Below are 18771 nucleotides of genomic sequence, written 5' to 3'. Positions count from 1 at the left end.
TCCACAAAATAGCTGAAGATAGCAGTATCTTCTTTTTGACATATTTTTCCTCTGGATACTATATCGGAAGAAGAAAACCTTACCTTTTCTTTTATTATGTTTTAAATCAACTTAGTAATATTCCGACTGAACATGTCCTCTAAGAATCCTGCAATACTTTAATACAGACAGAATAATGCCACACATACTACTGGGACAATCTTTGTGCTACATTTTGCATTTATTCCCCTAAAAAGGAGCTACCGTCCTGAATCTTAACAAAGATACTTATTAAAAGAATGCTCTTATAACAGAGTACTGTATTTTTGAATTTTATGCAAAACCATTTTTTATGTTCTTAACGTGCATGTTTTAAATATTAAAACAAACAAAAACTAAAAAACATAAAAATTGACATAACTTAATTCATATTAAATTAAGATGGAGATGGAGTCAAACTTTTCCATACGCTAGTTTTTTCATTTGTTAAAAGGTATAATAATAACATACAGAGACATCAAATCTACCCTAATTTAAGTTACTTAAAATGCAAAAACCCAATGGAGAATTTGAAGGGATCTATATGTATCTTATAAGTTGATATCCTTAATTTGATGAGTTTCTATATGAAATCCCTTTAGATTTAAACATTAATTTTATTCTTATGATAACTTACTCCTAAATGAGAAGATCTAAACCTTGAGGAATGAGGGTATTTCAAGTTAGAAACAAGTTTTCAGAATTTTGTGTTGGGTCAGAAACATTAAAACTCAAAGGAAATAAACTAAATCCTCATGATATTACAACTCATATCATTTATTTTTTTATTTCACAGTTCATGTCTAGTTATTATTTAACTCATCTGTAGCTCAAAACAGATTAAGATAAGGTAGAAAATAAGTTTTCCTTAGAAAGAGAACTGAGGAGTATCCAGAAGTTTCGACTGGAATAAACACTTACCTTTCTACCTCTAGGAATGCCACTCTTACCATAAATACTCTCAACACCCCTGCTACAGACACAGAGAGACATGCCCTCTGGATGTTATACTCTTCTGTAGATATCACAATTCTCAGCCTGACAGTAAATATATCAGAAATCCCTCTTTTTTTTTATGAGAAAAGACTTACACTTCAATAAAGAAAAACATACAATAATTATACAATATTCTTAATTAAGGAGAGAAAGAAGAAACCACTGTTAAGATAGTTGAAAGGCAGAAAGAGCCAAAATATGATATGATATGAATTTCTGCAAAGACTCAGTCCTGTTCAGCATAGTATTTGCAGCATTTACAGCAGGACCCAGCAAATCCTTGGCCCTTAGAAAGAAACAATGGAATGAATGAACTAGGCTTATAGAGACAGAAATTGGCTAACTCCAGTTGTATGATGCAAGTAAAAGTGATTTCTTTTCTTTATTCCAATAGCATGTTCTTATAATGGAACATGTGTTGTACTGTTTCAAGTCATTTTGAGAATCACACTGTACCTACCTTATCTGCCCTCCAAGGGACTTCATCCCCTGGAGACCAACACTACACCTTGTACATCTTTATATCCTGCAGAGTGTCTGGCACATCATAAGCCTTCAATACACATGTGTTAGGGAACAAGCTACTAGAATAACTTCATTTGACTCTTTTCATGTTAACACCTCAAAAAGTAATGAATTGCTGGCTGGTCAAGCTGTTCACTCGGCCATCTCCACTACCAATATAGATTTCTACAAATGATTGGAGCTGTAGCAATCAAAAAATAACACTAACACAAATGGATCAGTCATGCCTATGGTCCAATTTATCGACTGTGTATTAAGGAGTGAAAAAAAAAGAAAAATGTTGATTGCACCTGAGCTTAAAAGCTGGCAAGAAAACAACAGAGTGAGTAGGGAGTGCTTGTGCCCGAAAAGAGCAAAAATAACAATCCCTCAAAATTATGACTAAGGGCAATGCCTCTCTAGCAGCAACGGTTGAGAGAAGCTGCTATTAACCAAAACTGTTTTAAGGTGAAAAAAAAAGCCTTAGCGTTAGTTCATTGAAACATGGATAGTATTCTCTGGGTCACTCACTTCGGTGATGCTCCCTTGAATTTTGCAGGATATGCTGTTTGGGAAGAAAGTGCCACCATCCAATCTAACGCAACCCATTGCTGCCGTTTACGCACTCAGTCTGCCTTTCCTATAAAATAATCACAAGCTATATGTATAGTTAAAACATCAAACGGAGAAAGAGTTCTGCAAAACCTCACTCTAACCATTTCTGAAGAAGCCTGTCTTAGCACCATTCCCTGAGAGGGTAGGCAAGCAACACACAGCTTTAGAGTGAGGGTGTACAGAAACGCTAAGATGTTTCTTAGTCGGCTTGTAATACTAAAGAGAATCCAAAAGTCTGCACATAACATTACTGTGTTTCTAGTTTTAGCTAGCATGCACTGTGAGGAAGGCCGTCCTATGAAGGAAGCCCATGTCCAGGGTTTCCAGCCACCCAAACAGCATCCCACTTCAGGCACCTAGTACCTTTCTGCATTCTGTTTCATGCCTCCCACAAAATAATTTTCAATAAAGAGGAAATGAAAAAAACTTGATATCCATTATTTACATATTTACCCAAAGCTATTTACACACTTCTGTGAAGTCATCCCAATTTATTTTTATTTTCTCGCTCATGAAATAATCAAACTCGGTGTTTCCTGTGACCTTTTCGCAAACGCAAGTGGGTGGAGAAGATCTGGTGGCAGAGAGTGAAAAAGGCTCTGAAATCTTCTTATGCCTAAGAAGGTTATCCCACTCCGGGCACACTGGGGGACCTCAGAAGACCTAGTCAGGAGGGAAGGGAGACTAGATTCTCTGCTGCCTCCTGCCTTTTCAGGAGCATCAGCCCCAATCACAGCTGCTGAATGAGGAGAATGCCGAACATCAGAGCTGTTAAGCGGAGGACCAGTACCTGAAGTTTACCCAGCCTCCACCTGAGACAAGAACTTCTTAAGGGCTCAGTCGTTTCCTTTCTGCTCAGCATGCAACCCACTTGTCCCCTGCCCCTTTCAATTCCGTATAGAGATTTCAGATCATTCTCGGCGTGTTATCTCCTTCCTGATGCCTCTACCACCCCTCACCTCATAAGATGTTGTCAGGCATCAGGCACGCACCCGGTAGCTGCAAGACCCAGAGCTCGTGCCATTCAAGTTCCTGGCACATCCCAGGCTAGGATGGTGGACACGCTTTCAGTTTCATGTCCCTAAAATCATCATCTGCATCACATAGTGAGGTTTTCATTCTGTAAATATGATTTTGTTCTTATAGGCAAATTCAGTATCATGAACTGATGATGCCCAATTGTTATATGTTACAATAATCTGACATATTTCTTTTGTGATTGGTTTTGTTCCCAGAGATTCTGTACATATACAAAAGTGTGCTACAAAATGAAGCTAATAGCATGAGAAACATACAAATATATCTTTTCTCTAAAACTGGGTTATATGTGCCACACGTTTATCCTTTTTTAGAAGCCACAGCTTTTACAAATTAAAGAAAACATTGAGTGATGGACTCTATTGCATTCATAGTAGAAGTAGTAGTAGAATCAACAATAACAGCAATAATATCTACAAGTATTGAGTTCCTACTCTGTTTGCCAGACGCTCCAAAAATTTTTAAATTAAGTACTTAACAAACCAATAAGTCACATACTTTTAGCCCTCCATTTTACAAATAATGAAACCAAAGCAAGGAGAGGTTGAGTGAAAAGTTTTGTAGTTCATATAGTATGGCAACAGAATTCAAATTCAAAGATGCTGGTATTCAGAGGCACTGATCTTAACCTCTTCTTTATAAAATAATACAATGCTATTTTGACGTCAGACTCCCTCTTAGATTCTGGGAGAGACCAGATTTTTTGTACTAATTTTTGCCCACCGAATATCCTATATTTTATTTTTATAAAATTGAGGGTAGTAAAATTCATAGAAATATGTTATCATCCATCTCTCTACAGCCTGAGGAAAAATATCCAAGAGTGAAGTTGGAAACTGACCCTCAGGCCCTAAGTCTATAATCTGACATCATGTTTTTCATGGCTTTAAGCATAAAGCTGCTTCAAGTTTTTAGAGGACAAAACAAGAGCACTATGTACCAATTCTATCTAGACAAGCTCCTTGAAACAGCTTTTCAAAATGCAGTTAAGCACGGTACTCTATCTAGATTTTCCAGACTGAATCTATAATTTAGATACCAAGCCTTGTCATTTCTAATAGTTGTCACTGTTGAGCACTGTGAATGCTAGCTGTTATAAATATATGAGGCCTGTCTACACTTTCCTTTTTTTCAGTGACCCTCTAAACACAGTCCGAAATACAAATGTTGCTCCTTTTATTCAGTTAACAATTTGAAAGCCTCTTATGGAACATCAAAATCCATAGGGGGTACCTGAGTTGTTAGCTCCAATGACCAAAAGGAAGACTAAAGGAAAAATTGATTCAGTTATAAGTTCTAGCTAAGCTGAACATATGGTCTTCGTAGATACATTTCCAGACTTACAAGGGACTAAGCCAACCAAATGCACAAGACCTACCAGTATTTTCTTGGCATGTTTTCAAGGATACTACGTCTAAGATGATGTTCTCCTTGAAGAACTCTCCTCTGCTATTCCTAACGATCCTAATACCTATCAATGCATGCCACATTATGCTTTCTTATTTACTTGAACCATACCATATCATTGTGAGACAGACAGGGTAAATAGAACCTCCCCTCCAATTTCACAGGTAAGTAAATGACGTCACAGATAGGATAAATGAATCGCCCCAAATCCCCCAAATCACACAGTTAGTTCAAGGCAGAATCACAGCTAACATAAGCCAGGAGTTGGAATAATTGTAGTGATTGTTTCCATTCACCAAGAAGTCAGCCTAATACGCTGGTGCTAACAGTGAAAGGCCAGTACAGTAATTAAATGATAATTGCTCTGATGATTTTAAGGATAAGGTAAGTTGTATAGTCGATTCTTTTCATGGGAGCATACTAAATAACATAAAATAAAATAAATGAATAAAATCAAATTCATTCAAGAAATATTTAATTCCATGCTTACTGTGTGCCAGGCACTGTTCTAGGTGCTTGAGAACCAGACAACAAAACAGACAAAAATCCCTAACCTCAATTAGCCTGCATTCTAGCAAAAGAGACAAAAGTAAGCAATTGACCTAATGATTTAAAAATTATCTTGTATATTAAAAAATAGTAAGTGCTAAGTAAAAACAGAAAAAAAAGGAGTAAGAAGGATCAATATTGCTAAAGGATGAACACATAGTATTTATCGGATTGGTCAGGGTAGGCCTCATTGAGAAGGTGAGCTCAATGGGTATCCAGGGAAGAGGGAACAGTCAGGGAAAAGCTCCAAGGAGTATCCTGGTGTCTTCATGGAACAGAAAAGAAACCAATGTGACTGCAGCAGTCTTAGCAAGAAGGAGAGTTGTGTGAGGTGAGGCCAAAGAAGAATAGGAAGACAGATTATGCAGGACTTTGGAGGCCATCGAAAGAAATCTGTGTTTTATTCTGACTGAAGTAGAAACCATTGCAGGATTTTGAGCAGTTGAGTAGTGTGATCAGGCCCTCAGTTGAAAGAGGACCCATAGTTCTGTACACCTTCAATGTTTACAGTGCTATATGTCAATTATACCTTAATAAAACTGGCAGAAAAAAAAGAAAACCCAGAATTAATTATTAAATACCTTAAAATTTTATCATTCGACCTATTGTACAATCCTTATCACATATAGAAGTCCCAATTTATCCTCCTCCTCTCAGAATAAAATGCTAATATTCCCATTTTCCCTAAGAAGATATCAAGGCTCAGAATGTCTAAGTAACTTGTCTGGGATAAGATCTAGTAAGTTGAAAAGCCAGGTGAAAAGAATAATTTTTCTAACTCTTAATACAAAATTGATTGCTCTTTCCTATGTACTCATTTATACTAATGTTACAAAGGAAAAATAACAATAATTGAGATTAATTATTCAGATTATCCATCAATAGAGATGTTCAGTTTGATATATTAAATTGAATCAAACCCATTTTTCCCCTTATTATTAATTTCTGGGACATAATGATACAAATAATTTCCCTGAACTTTCTATTTGAAATGACATATGAACATTCAGGCTGAGAATTTTGGACAGAGAAGAAACCGTAATAATAACTGAAATTTACAACAGTGTATTTACAAAGGTTTTCAAAGTCTTCTAGTTATTGTTATGTATTAACTCTCTACGATATGCCAGTCACTGTGCTAACTCCTTTGCATATATCATTGTATTTAATATTCATCAAAAACCCTAAGAATAGTAATAGTAATCCCATTTTACAGATGACAGATGTAGCTCCAGAGAGGTAAAGGACTGAAAGGTCACAAGACTGCTCAGTACCCCATCTAGAATTTTACCTAAATCTCCACAGTCTAAAGTTAGGTTCTCTTCACTCAGCCACACCACCTTCCTGCAGCAGGATGCACAAAGTATCACCTCAACATTCCCAACTAAAAGGTCAGCCAGATGTGAGTAGCTCCGTTTTCCAGATGATTAACTGGTCATAGAAAAGTTAATCAAGTAATCAGTATTTTTTTTTATGGTCACCATATGCAAATCAATATTTAGTTAGTGAGAGTACAGAGAATTTATGATACAATACCTTGCCTCAATAAGTTTACGATCTTGTTAAGGTAACAAGAGACACATAAAAAGGTAATAAATAATCCAAGACAGCACATAATAAGTGCCAAATGAGATACAAAGCCAACAACAGCTAAAGAAATTCAACAGAGGGAAAATTGAATCTGGGTGCTTCAATTCAGTTAAGAAAGGTTATTACTGAAAAGGACCCACATTGATGTGGTCTTCACAGGAAAAGTTTAGATCAGCAGAGAGAATGAGGAAGAATAATTCCAGTGAGAGGGGAATATTTTCCCCTCAAAGGCTAAGGGAGCAGATGTGAATGGATTATCAAGAGAAAATGAATAGATGTGTTTGAAGTATAGGATAGATGGGTGGCAAAGTAAAAATTAAGCCAGAGAAGTAAATTGTAAAAACCTTGATTGTCATGTTCGGAACCTATGGGAGGAGGGAAGGAACTGATTGTGTTTGACTGCTTGTATGTTGTGTGTACACTGTAGTTTATGTAATCCTCTCAACAACACTATAAAGTAGAAATGCATCATGGCCATTTTATTTATTTATTTTTTTAATTTTGGGGGGATATAGTTGATTTACAATGTTGTGTTAGTTTCAGGTGTACAGCAAAGTGAATCTGTTATACATATACGTATATCCACTCTTTTTTAGATTCTTTTCCCATATAGACCATTCGAGAGTACTGAGTAGAGTTCCCCGTGCTATACAGTAGGTCCTTGTTAGTTATCTATTTTATATATGGTAGTGTGTATATGTCAATCCCAATCTTCCAATTTATCCCCCTTTTACCCCCTGGTAACCATAAGTTTATTTTCTACATCTGTAACTCTATTTCTGTTTTGTAGATAAGTTCATTTGTACCCTTTTACATGGGAAAGGAAATAGTCACCCAAGTCCAGGAAGCACAAGAGTCCCATACAGGATAAACCCAAGGAGAAACATGCTGAGACACATATTAAATGAACTAACAAAAATTAAATACAAAGAAAAAATATTAAAAGCAGCAAGGGAAAAGCAACAAATAACATACAAGGGAATCTCCATCATGACCCTTTTAAATGAAAGGAAACAGAGATTACCTGGCCAAGGCACAGTTTGGGGTGTGTAGATGGAGCAGAAATTCTAATCTAGATCCATCTGCATGCAAGGCCTATATTCCTTCCACTACCCCCTCATCACCATCTACAGAAAGCAATGGCAAGCTATCAAAGGTATTTGATCAAGACAAGAGAGTAATATGTGAAAAGTATTGACTAAAAGAAGACTCATCTGACTGTGAAATATTAGCACATGTCCACTATCAGAGAAGGATTGGGGAAGGAAGACACTAGGCAAGAAGAGCCACTTTGTCTATTGCATTAACCTACAGAATGAGTGACAAGGATCTATATTCGAATGCTGATGACCGAAGTAAAAGGAATGGAAGGATATTTAAAAAAAAATATGAAGAGATAAATGGCAATATCCATGTCCTTTAACAGGTAGTTTGTACTTCCCAACTATACACCCACAGTGTAAACATTTCTCCTAAAATCTCATAGACAAAAATCCAAGATCTAGCTTAAATATCTTAAGTTTTTTTGACAGCACATGATTTATTTAAAAATAATAAAATCTAGGCCTTGGGAAAATATCTGCCTTAGTGCAATCTACCTCTCAAATCACCATCATGAATTATGACAGCCTCATGCTAGGCATACTTCTGTTGTATGAGTTTGACATTAGCTCCTTGCTATATATATGCTAACATGGATGGTAATGCCTTCTATTCATGGTCATTAGAAATGTTAATTACTAAGAAAGTATTCTTTTCCTTTCGTTTTTCCTTATTTTAACTTTTCTTTTAACTTTTTATTTTATATTGGAGTAAAGAACTTATTTACAAAATGGAAACAGACTCATAAACTTGAGAGCTTTTTCTTTTAGTAGACTGTGTATTAAACAATTGAATTATCTCTGAGAGATACAATGTATCATACTTCTGAACATTATTCTTCCCCATCACTTCTCTCTTGAAATGCAAGGTACCACTCAGGATTCAAGTCCAAAACCACTATCAATTAAATGGCATATTATTTAAAAACAAGTTAGGTCTTTTCCAACCTTTTCTGACTCCTGGGCAATGCAAACCATACAATTGCCAAATATGCATAGAATTAACAACCACCTACGTTTTTCAAAGACAGTATTGACATAAACATCCAGGCGTTTAGTCACTACACATCTTTTCAAGCAATTTAATATTGCAAAGTTGCCAACCTGGTAATAATCAGGCTAACTATATAAACCTCCAGTCAGTACCAAGCATTCAACTAATTCGTCTTAACTTCGAATTAGTTATTAAACTGAACATCCTAATAAGTATAACATACATTTGATAAATGTGTGCATGCAGATATATATATATATATATATATATATATATATATATATATATATATATATATATATATATATATATATATACATCTCATGTTAGAATTAATGAGTAACAATATTTTGACTCAGAATCCTTTTAGGAATTACACACCTACCCTACTTATACCTAATCTCCTTAGTATCACCCAACTATGCTAAAGGATAATTAAAATTTAACACATTAGCCAAGCCTAGTTTCCTTTACCTTTATGGATAAAAATAGATTTGTTTTTCTGAGTTGAGAATTAATGTTTAAATTTGAAATCAAACTGTGCCACAGGCCAATAAATTAGGCCTACAGCTAAAGTATATCCAAAATGTCTTTGAAAGTTTCAAGAATGCCAAACCGGTGCTGTATTTTAGAAATGTCACATGCATGTGTAAAGAAATATCATCACAGAATCCTGTGATGATTGCTAAAATTTATCTGGTTGCTAAAATTCAACCCAGGTACTCTTTTATATTTTTATGTTTCTCGTTTCTACATATCTGTACTAGTGTGAAAATAGGCATCTGCAAAATTCAATGAAGGAAACAAAAGATACTATACAAGCATATCTGCCCAATAATGTCACGTTTTCACATAGTCTAAGTTTGAAAAACTTAGCCATTATAAATAAACTAATTTAAAAACTATTCATGCACAAAGTCTGGGCTCTATATGACTTCAGGTAGTCTATAAAAGGTATGTTAAATACATTATGTCTGTGTAAAAGGAATCAGAGATAATGTTTATTTCATATACCTTATTTTCTATTACTTATGTTTTTTAATATGTGACAATGCATTCATGTATAAAATGTATTAAAATATAAATATTACCCTTAACTTTTAAAGGCATTATTTTGTGAGCATTTAAGAAAAGGAAAACTATTTTTACCTCCCAGTCCTGGTCTAAGCCGATTATCGTAACCATCCAGAAGTCTGTCTAGAATTCTTGTAAAGATGGTAATGTTATTTTTAGCCTCATCTTCTTGGATGTTAGCCAGCACCAACCTAAACAGATAATTTTACAAGCTGATATATATACATACGTGTGTTTTGCAAGTGCCAACATGCTCTTCCTCCTTGATTTGAATTTTAAGGCTCCCTAAGCTATTAGTGTCACCCGTTTTCCTCTTTTTTTTTTTTTCCACTTCTTTAAATGCCAGTATGTCTATGGGGAAGGTAAACATGCTGTTGGAAATCGATAATAAATACTAGCTTATCAGAAAGTTTGATGCCAAAATTATTTCAGATTTCTACCACTTCGCATTTTGTGTTACCTATTCAATTTTTCTAAAATCCACTCCCTAGAATATATTATGATGGTAGAGGATCACATGCAGATACTATTAGTAATGTTGTTCTGCATTTGGAAAGGTACAAAAACCAAAGGGACTACTGAAAGAATTCTTCAGTGATTTGAATATTAATTGGAAAATAAATTACCTCCTTGGAGGCACAGAATTTTTCCATCTTTCTCAGAAATGTCTTTTCTTTTTATGTCTTTTTCTCTTTTAAGCCAAGATGATTTTCTAACTTTGGGTATACCTCCACCCAATGGCCAAGTGCAATATAGACCTCAGGGAAACTCCGCTGGCTGTGTTCCAGACTCCACTGAAGTCCGGAGGTGGAGGTGGGCTCTGAAAGCATCAGCAGCACACACACATTTGCAGAGAGCCTTGGAGGAGTACCCCTCCTGACAGGTCTCTGAGAAGAGCAATAGAGGTCATCCAAAGATTAAAATGCCCAGCTACTTTGTGTGTGTGTGTGTGTGTGTGTGTGTGTGAGATAAATTTGCGGAAAGAATAAGTGGTCTTAAAATATCACCAGAAGAGGGTTAGAAACAGTGATTTTCTCCATTATTTCTCCATCAGAAAGCCAGACACCTGGTTTTGTGACATCCAGCAATTTGGTGCAGAAGCAACTGGATGTATAAAACAGAATGTCCCTTTTCACTGCCATTTTTTTCCTCAGAATGATTCAGAGATTTAAATTACTGGTCCAGAAAAAGAATCATTTATATAATAGAATAAAATACTGGCATGAGCATTACTGGTCAAATATAGAACAGAAAACTAGTAGAAGAAAATATGGTTAAGTACTGAGGATTTTCAATGATTATTAATGGACCACAGTTTGTTCACTCCTCTAAAATCAAAGATTATATGTAATTGCATTCTGATCAAGGTGTATTGTGTGAAATATCATTGACAGAATTCATTTGCATTTAAATGATTACACAGCTAGTAGCTAAAAATAGTCATAATACATCGACAAATTGGTAACCAACTTCAAGCAAATATCCTCTTGGGAGAAGAGAAAATATTAAAATATTGATATAAAGATAAACATTTTAAAAATTATGTAAGCAAATTAGTTCATACCTCAAGCCTCAAAAGTTTTTATATTGCCTTAAGCTAACTTTAAAACCAATCACTAAGATGGTCATGAAGTTCCACTTAGAGATTTTCACTGGAAAGCGATTTTTAATCACATGTCACATTTCTTTCTAAACTCAATATTAAGATATTAAATGAGGAGCTATTTTCCAATTAAAAATAAGACTTCATAAAGAGATTTCTTCTCAATTCTAGAAAGTATTTTCAAACTTTGACAATTACTGAGATAGGAAAATGAAAATTTTAAAGGGAAATAAAGGTATCATAAAATCATAAACACTAATTTTTTTAAAGGAATAGTTACATGGACATTATTATGAATCATATTTTAAGTTCTCTGGCATTTTGAAAACCATACCCTAAATTTAGGCAATTAATAAAAGCTGCCCATTGATGATTAAAAAATCAGAAAAGACTCCAATTAAGATGATGCTATTGAAAACAACAGAAATTAAATTTGATATTTGTAGAATACAGGCAAAACAGAATTTGTTACATTTTCAAAGTAAGTACTTTTTATGACAGTACCATTTTAGAAGTAAAAATTTCTAAATCAATAATATGAAAAGTTGATTAATAAATCAAGCTTTTGTTTTATTTGTTTGTGATTGTGAAGTTGTATAGTACCTCCACCTAGAGGTTTCAGATCCACACATCATTTAGGTTTTCTATGTTGACTGAAAGAGCCAAGATCATTTAAGAAAAAAAGGAAAGAGAGACAGAAAGAAAAAGAAAGAAAAAAAAATTAATACTCAAATCATTTTAGCTTATGCTTTTCTGTTTGGCGTAAAGGAAAACTGATGTTTTCTTTACTGAACTTTGATGTTATTATAATCGCATATACCAACCACTTCAATTCCTTGCAAAAATATGCCATCCAAAGGGCATTCTTTTCTCCCGTGATTTATTTTTTTAGAAAATGTTTGTATTCACTTTTGTATTTTATCGCTAAAAACAAGAAGCAGTGAACTTTTAATAGTCTCTGTCACTTAATAGTTCTGTTTCTTGGTACAATATCTTTTCATTAGAAATGACCCTTCAAAATACTTCAGCTTCTCCCAAGCCACCTCTGCATTGATGACATTCAAGAAACACACCTTTACCCTGAATTTAAAATGGCAAATACAGTAAATAATTGTCTCACCTGGCTGGGTCCCACACCAAGAAAACAAGAAGCAGCAACTGCATGTTGCAGATGTTCAGTTTCATCTTCATCACCACTCTTTGTAAAGTCATGGAAGAAAAACAAAATACACTTAAAATTACATTCAGTCCCACCATCCAAATAGCCCAAAAGAATGTCATTTCAACTGGGAATTGGAGTTAAAGATATAGAGATTATTCCAGTGGAGTGTGTGTAGGGTGTGATGACTGGAGGAGGATTTTTTTTCTTTTCTTTTCTTCTTTTTTTTTTTTTTTCTTTCTTTCTTTTTTTTCTCTTAACAGAATGATGACCAAATAATCAGACTTTGCTCTGCCAGGAACTTCCCTCAGCCACATCGTCAGCAAACACTGTTTTGTGGACACACACACGCATTAAGAACACACGGGACCCTGCACTGACATTTGAGCTAGAGAAAAGAATGGGTTGGAGGGGAGAGTGAAAAAGGGGAGGAGAAACGGGTATTTCATGCCACGTCCCCTCGACCAAGACCACCTCCGCAACCACAGAGGGAAAAGCAAGGGCCAGCCAGCCCACTTTTTTTCGATTATTCTTCTTTCATTACAATCAACTGCAGTCCTCACGTCTTCACTACTTCACTCCTTTTAAAATAAAATCAAATCACCTCCCTCCCTGCCCATCCACAGTTGCCCAAGACCACGTCTTGGAGGCGGCCGGGTTCGGATTAACTGCTGCGAAACAACGCGTTTGACAGCTGTTCCGGAGCCGAGGACCGCAATCCTGGCAGGAGCGTGAGGCTCCGGGATCCAGCGGAGGCAGGCAGGCAGCGGCGATCGCAGTGTGCAAAGTTAAAAGACTATAAAGGAGCCAGGCTAACGCGCTACCGGGCGGGCGTCTCGGATCTTATTGTAGTTGCCAATAGGCTTCCGGTGAGGAGTATCGAAATTATTTGTTAAACGTGCTGGGGAGGAGGGGGCGACCTGAGCCGCTTCGGTTTCCAGGGAGCATCGGAGAGTGAATGGGGGGAGATGAGCCATGCACGGGAGGCAAAGGTAAATGGGGAAGCAAGGGTCCCTGTTGGGACCAACGTGTGCGACCTTACCTGAAACGGCAAGCAGAATTGGGTGTTTTCCTCCCTTTGCCCTGATCTTGACGAGATAGGAAACTTGAGAGAGACAGACAGACAGACAGACAGACAGACAGACAGACAGACTGCAGCAGCCCGGCGAGCGGGGAGCGATGGGCTGGTTGCAGCCGAAGGAGAGCGCGAGGAGTGGCGGCGGCGCGAGGAGTAGAAGGAGGCGAAGGCGTCCGTAGTGGCGGTGATGGGCGGAGGAGGAGGAAGAGGAGGCGGGGGAAGCGTTGGCAGGAGCCGGCTGGGTGGGGGGAGACGCGAGCAGAGGCGCGGTGCGCGCAGGCAGCGGCGGGCACGAGCCCCACGCCTGGAGGAGGAGGAGCCAGGCCCGAAAGGAGGGCTAACGAGGTTCTCGGCAACGCAGGGACGCCCCCCTACCCCCGCCCAGATACCGGGTAACCGCTCACCGCCCGCCGGGCACCGGCCAGGGCACAGCCCCAAGCGGCGGCGAGCGCCCGGGGGAGCCCCGAGCACCTCCCCCCGCGCCCACGCCGCGCCGGAGGAGCGGAGCCCACTCGCCGCCCGGGACTGCGCCCCGCGGCCGCCCTCAGGGACTCCCTGGAGGCCCCGAGGTTCCAGGGGTCTGCTGGTGGGTGCTGGTGCGGCGTCGGGGACGCAGTGTGTCTGTGCGGCCCTAGATCCCCGGGACCTCGCCCCGCCGCCCGCCCCGCAACGTGCCCTGGCTCTGGAGCGACGTAGCTGCCGAGGAGAGGTACAGCTCCCGCCGGAAGGCGAGGGGACTCATCACGCCTGTACTTGGTCATCACGCGTCCACGCAGGACCAAGTTCGAGGCATGTTGCGTGGAATCAGACAGCAGGAAGTTTCTCTGATTTCCCGAGCCCTTCTGATGTACCACTCATTCCTTCACACTCCTGCAATCAGGACCAATTTCCCTTCAAAGCTCTGAGGGCTGGAGACTTCCCTGGAGCTGGTCAGTCAAGTCATCTGCAGATTATTGGGAAACCCGCTCACTCTCAGCAATTCTTTCCCCCAATATCTTTTCACAAACGTCCTCCCTACCTGGTGATCAAACTCAATCAACCGCTCTAAAAAAGTTTACGTACTCCCCACCCTACCCACCTCCACCCCCAGCAAAAAGGGACCTGCTGTGCTTCTACTACCTCTGCAAATTCTTTCCGCAGCGGGGCGGGGTGGGAGGGGGGGTATGTAACATGTTTTGAGGTTTTCCCCCTTTAGGGGTTTTTCCTGGTGGAGAGACCTGTTGTAATTTCAGTCCCATCGTACACTTTCAGCCTTGTGTTTAATTTGTCTCATTTCTCTTCTACTTTATCTGAGGCGATAAAATCCAAACGTGCAACTTGAACAACAACAAAAAAAGAGACATTTTCCTCTTGGTACTGCAGGTAAGACAGAACGTTATGCACATCCTTCTAAAGCAAAGCAGAACGGGTGTTTGTCTCTTCAAGAAGTTGTTATAAATGGTAGACATTTTAAACGAAATAAAAAGATAAGTATGCTGATATGCTTCTGTCCTTTTGCATTCAGAGTCAATATATGCCAAACACTTCAATTTTGTTAGATATGAACCCAAAATTCAGATGTTTTTCCTAGATGGTACAGTTTTCATAACAACAGGCACTTCTAATCGCCGGTAAATTTTAGCTTTGCTTTGAAGATTATGTGAGGAGAATAAAACCTTTACATTGCAAATTTTTCAAGCTGTTCTTTTTAACCTATTAATCACCACTTTCTGAATGAGCATTTAATAAGCTACAACCTAAACAAACATTTGCTCTACTTAGCTGCCTCTGTGAAGAATGGAACACCACCCAGCTTGCTCCTCCATCATTAATATTCCCTTCCTGACTTGCCCACTGCAGAGTCTAATTGAAATTCACAAAGATAAAGGCATGCCATTTAAAACCTTGCAACTAGGGAATCTAAACATCTTCTACTTAGTGTGAACACTTCACTTCCTACTGTATTTTCCTATTTTCCATTTCTATGAGTCCATCTTTATTAAGATCTCTATCACTTTGCCATTTATATTACTATTAAATTGTTTATATTTTGATAATGAAAGTTGAACACCCCCTGGTTTCTTCCCAACCTTAATTGCTGTGCTACAAAATTTCTCTTTCATGGATGTACAATTTTTGTAAATATCTTCATAGATTATTTTCTTAATTACCACTATAGTCTTTTCCTTGGGTGCTAATGATGAATTACAGATTGTAGCTTTAATTGTTTTATCTCAAAATTTATATTTATTGGAATTTGTTCTAAAAAAAATAACCTCTACCATTAGCACCCTTAATAAATTTGTAATCTCACTGCCGTATGACCCATTTATGTGGAAGTTCACAAAGTTCAAGCTGTTTTGGATGATTTTCACCATTTGCTTTTTAAAAAACTGTGTGTTAGAACAATCTATAGATTTCGATATACACTTGAGAGAGACTCAGTAAAAGCTAGATTCAAAAAATTCATTATAAAACCATGATTTTTAGTTCTTCTCCACAAAATGCTTTGCAATTTTATTGAAGCCGGATAGCTGTGATTTAAACTTCAAAGTACATTAAAGGAAATGGAAATCAGAAAAGCCGATTGCAAGCAGCGGACCTCTACTTTTATTGCTATATCTTCACTGATATTTCGCTGTGTTACTAGTCCAGTCAAATTTCTTCTAGGATTGTCCAGCTTCCACAAATATCTGAAAAATCCAGCCTGATATCCTTCTTTCCTCTCTGTGATGGAGTGCAGCGAACTGCCTGTGATTTGAGAGCCAGCCTGTGTAGGTCATGACTAAGCTCTTCCTACCCACTCCTTGCGGAGCAGGTCCTAAGGCAACCAATCCTGTAGAAGAACTGACAACTAGTCGGTGGCCAGTAAATCCATTCCCGCCCAGGCTAAAGCAATGCAAAACCTTCTGTTTGAACATGTTTGAATTACTCTCCCACAATTTGGATTTAGCGGGGGGTCAATTCTTATATAGTTCCCATCCCTAACAACCAAGTCCCTAAGGAGATTTCCACATGAGGACCAAGAAAAAAAGAAAATGAAGAATTGGGAGATCATGATTTTGTCTGATTTTGTTTCCTGATATCTCACAATATTGTATAGTTTTAAAATTCATTTAAAATTAAAAATTCACAAAACTGTTCATGTTTTTTAGCAGATATTTTGTAGAGCTTCCTTTTTTAGGGCTCAGCTATATTGAGACTTGGCACTACTGCTCCAGGGAACTACTGCCCCATAATCTATATATAGGGGACCTCATGAATCTTTAGGTTCTATAAGATGTGTATATAGGTATATATAATATATGTACATATATATTATATACATACATACATGCATACAGATATACAGATATTTATCTGTAGAAAGATAGATATCTGAAACTAATAAAATAGGCATAAGGATTTTAATGAGAATAGCATTTATATAATACATTTCTACAAAATTATTTCAGTTTCACTGCCATATAATTTGGTCTTAGTGATGTTTACATACCTTGAAAAGAAGTACCAGAATTACTTCAACAAGAATAGCATCTCACCATATTTACAAATTTTTAAATATCAGCGTATATTTCATATAATAAATTTATATACACTTTACATTCTTATGAGTCATTCATTCAAATGAGAATATATATTTGTGAAAAAATAGAAACTAAAGCATAGATTATCCTGTTTTCACAGAATTAAATATTATTCTGTACTTTTCCCCAGAATACTTTACTAATTTCAAAGTATGCTTGGAGTGCAAGTCTGTTCTCACATATTCACCACATTATCATTCAAAAAAAAAAAAAAAACTGGAGCAAATACCCATTTGGTAATTCTCAAGTGAAAACCATGTCTTGGTGAAGCTCCATTTTTCCCTGTAAGTTGAATTTAGATAGATAGTTCTAATATGTCCACTAGACTCCAAGATTTTGCAAGAAGAGACAGCTGGAAAGTGGGAGTAACTAGCCTTATAAACAAATAATTCCAAAACTACTGGGTTACATTAATGTATCTAGGTCACATTTCATTACAGCTAAATATATCACATACACTAACTTGGATACACTAATGCACATTACCTTCTTCAAACAGAATAACTCTCTGTTTATAAAATACCTTTACAAACCCTTATCCAACTTGCAAATCAAATATATCATGCATCCTAGTGCATTTCTAAGATATTAAAAGCTTAAAAATGAAAATCCTAGTGATTTCTAAGATTTTAAAAACTACTTACATCAAACACATATACAAAGTAATTTGAAAGGAAACCCTTTTGCTATCCCTTTGTGAAATTATAGACAGAATATTTTCACGTTATTCAGTTGCTTCCTAAAAAAAAGAGAACATTTCAGTAATGCAAACCAAAAACTCCCTCTTTGGAAAATACACTGTGCATTTCATTGAAGGATAAGCTGCTGCATGATTGGCAGCTTTTGCCTGTGAGGCATGTTCCCTAAATAATAATCATTGTAATGAAAATAATAAATGTAAACCTATAATGTCTTCATTAGTATAAAAGCTTAGACCCCATTCTAAATACTTTGCACGTATTTATTTAATTAATCTTCACAAGCAAGAGGTTATTATTATTCCCATTTCGCTGATGCAAAACTTGAGGCACAGAAAGGTTAAGCTAGCTCAGGTATTCCAGTTGGGGAGCCAGGAGTAGAGCCCAAGCAATATGGTTCCAGAGTCTCTACGTTTAATTATTATTCTGTATTACCTCTACATTATTCCTTGACAGCCAAAATTCTAGATTCTCATGTGTAGTCTCACCATTGAAACTTTGGACAAAACATTTAACTGTTGATGTCTTGGTGTCGTCTGAGTAGTGTAAGTCTGTTAATAACAGCCATATATTCATTTAAAAAGTCTTATTTAGTGTCTGCTGTGTATGTACAAGACCCCATTAGATACCACTACTCAGGATATAATTATGATTAAGGCATGGTCCCTACCCTCATGGGAGCTTACATCAAATTGAAAAGGCATGAAATAATGTATGTTGGTAATTGTAAACAAATTAATGACTGAAGCCTATACATATACTCTAAAAACTTTGTTTCTAAA

The 18771-nt window shown here is 37.1% G+C and overlaps 1 protein-coding gene across 4 annotated transcripts in view; it reads right to left on the bottom strand.

The window, feature by feature from the left end:
• Positions 1-14041, bottom strand: part of GABRA2 (gamma-aminobutyric acid type A receptor subunit alpha2) — a 117314-nt gene extending 103273 nt beyond the window's left edge. For 3 of the 4 annotated variants that reach the window (XM_082390696.1, XM_082390693.1, XM_082390695.1), the window contains exons 1-2: positions 12609-13675; positions 9961-10076 (exon numbers count right to left, since the gene is read on the bottom strand). In XM_082390696.1, coding sequence (XP_082246822.1) covers positions 9961-10076; positions 12609-12769 — 277 coding nt within the window. In that variant the 5' untranslated portion in view covers positions 12770-13675. The other variant, XM_082390694.1, reaches the window with a different exon arrangement.
• Positions 14042-18771: the final 4730 nt, after the last annotated feature.

The sequence above is a fragment of the Balaenoptera borealis genome, assembly GCF_965194805.1.
Source record: "Balaenoptera borealis genome assembly, chromosome: 4".
Taxonomy (NCBI): Eukaryota; Metazoa; Chordata; class Mammalia; order Artiodactyla; family Balaenopteridae; genus Balaenoptera; species Balaenoptera borealis.
This window is presented reverse-complemented; position numbering and strand designations above follow the sequence as displayed.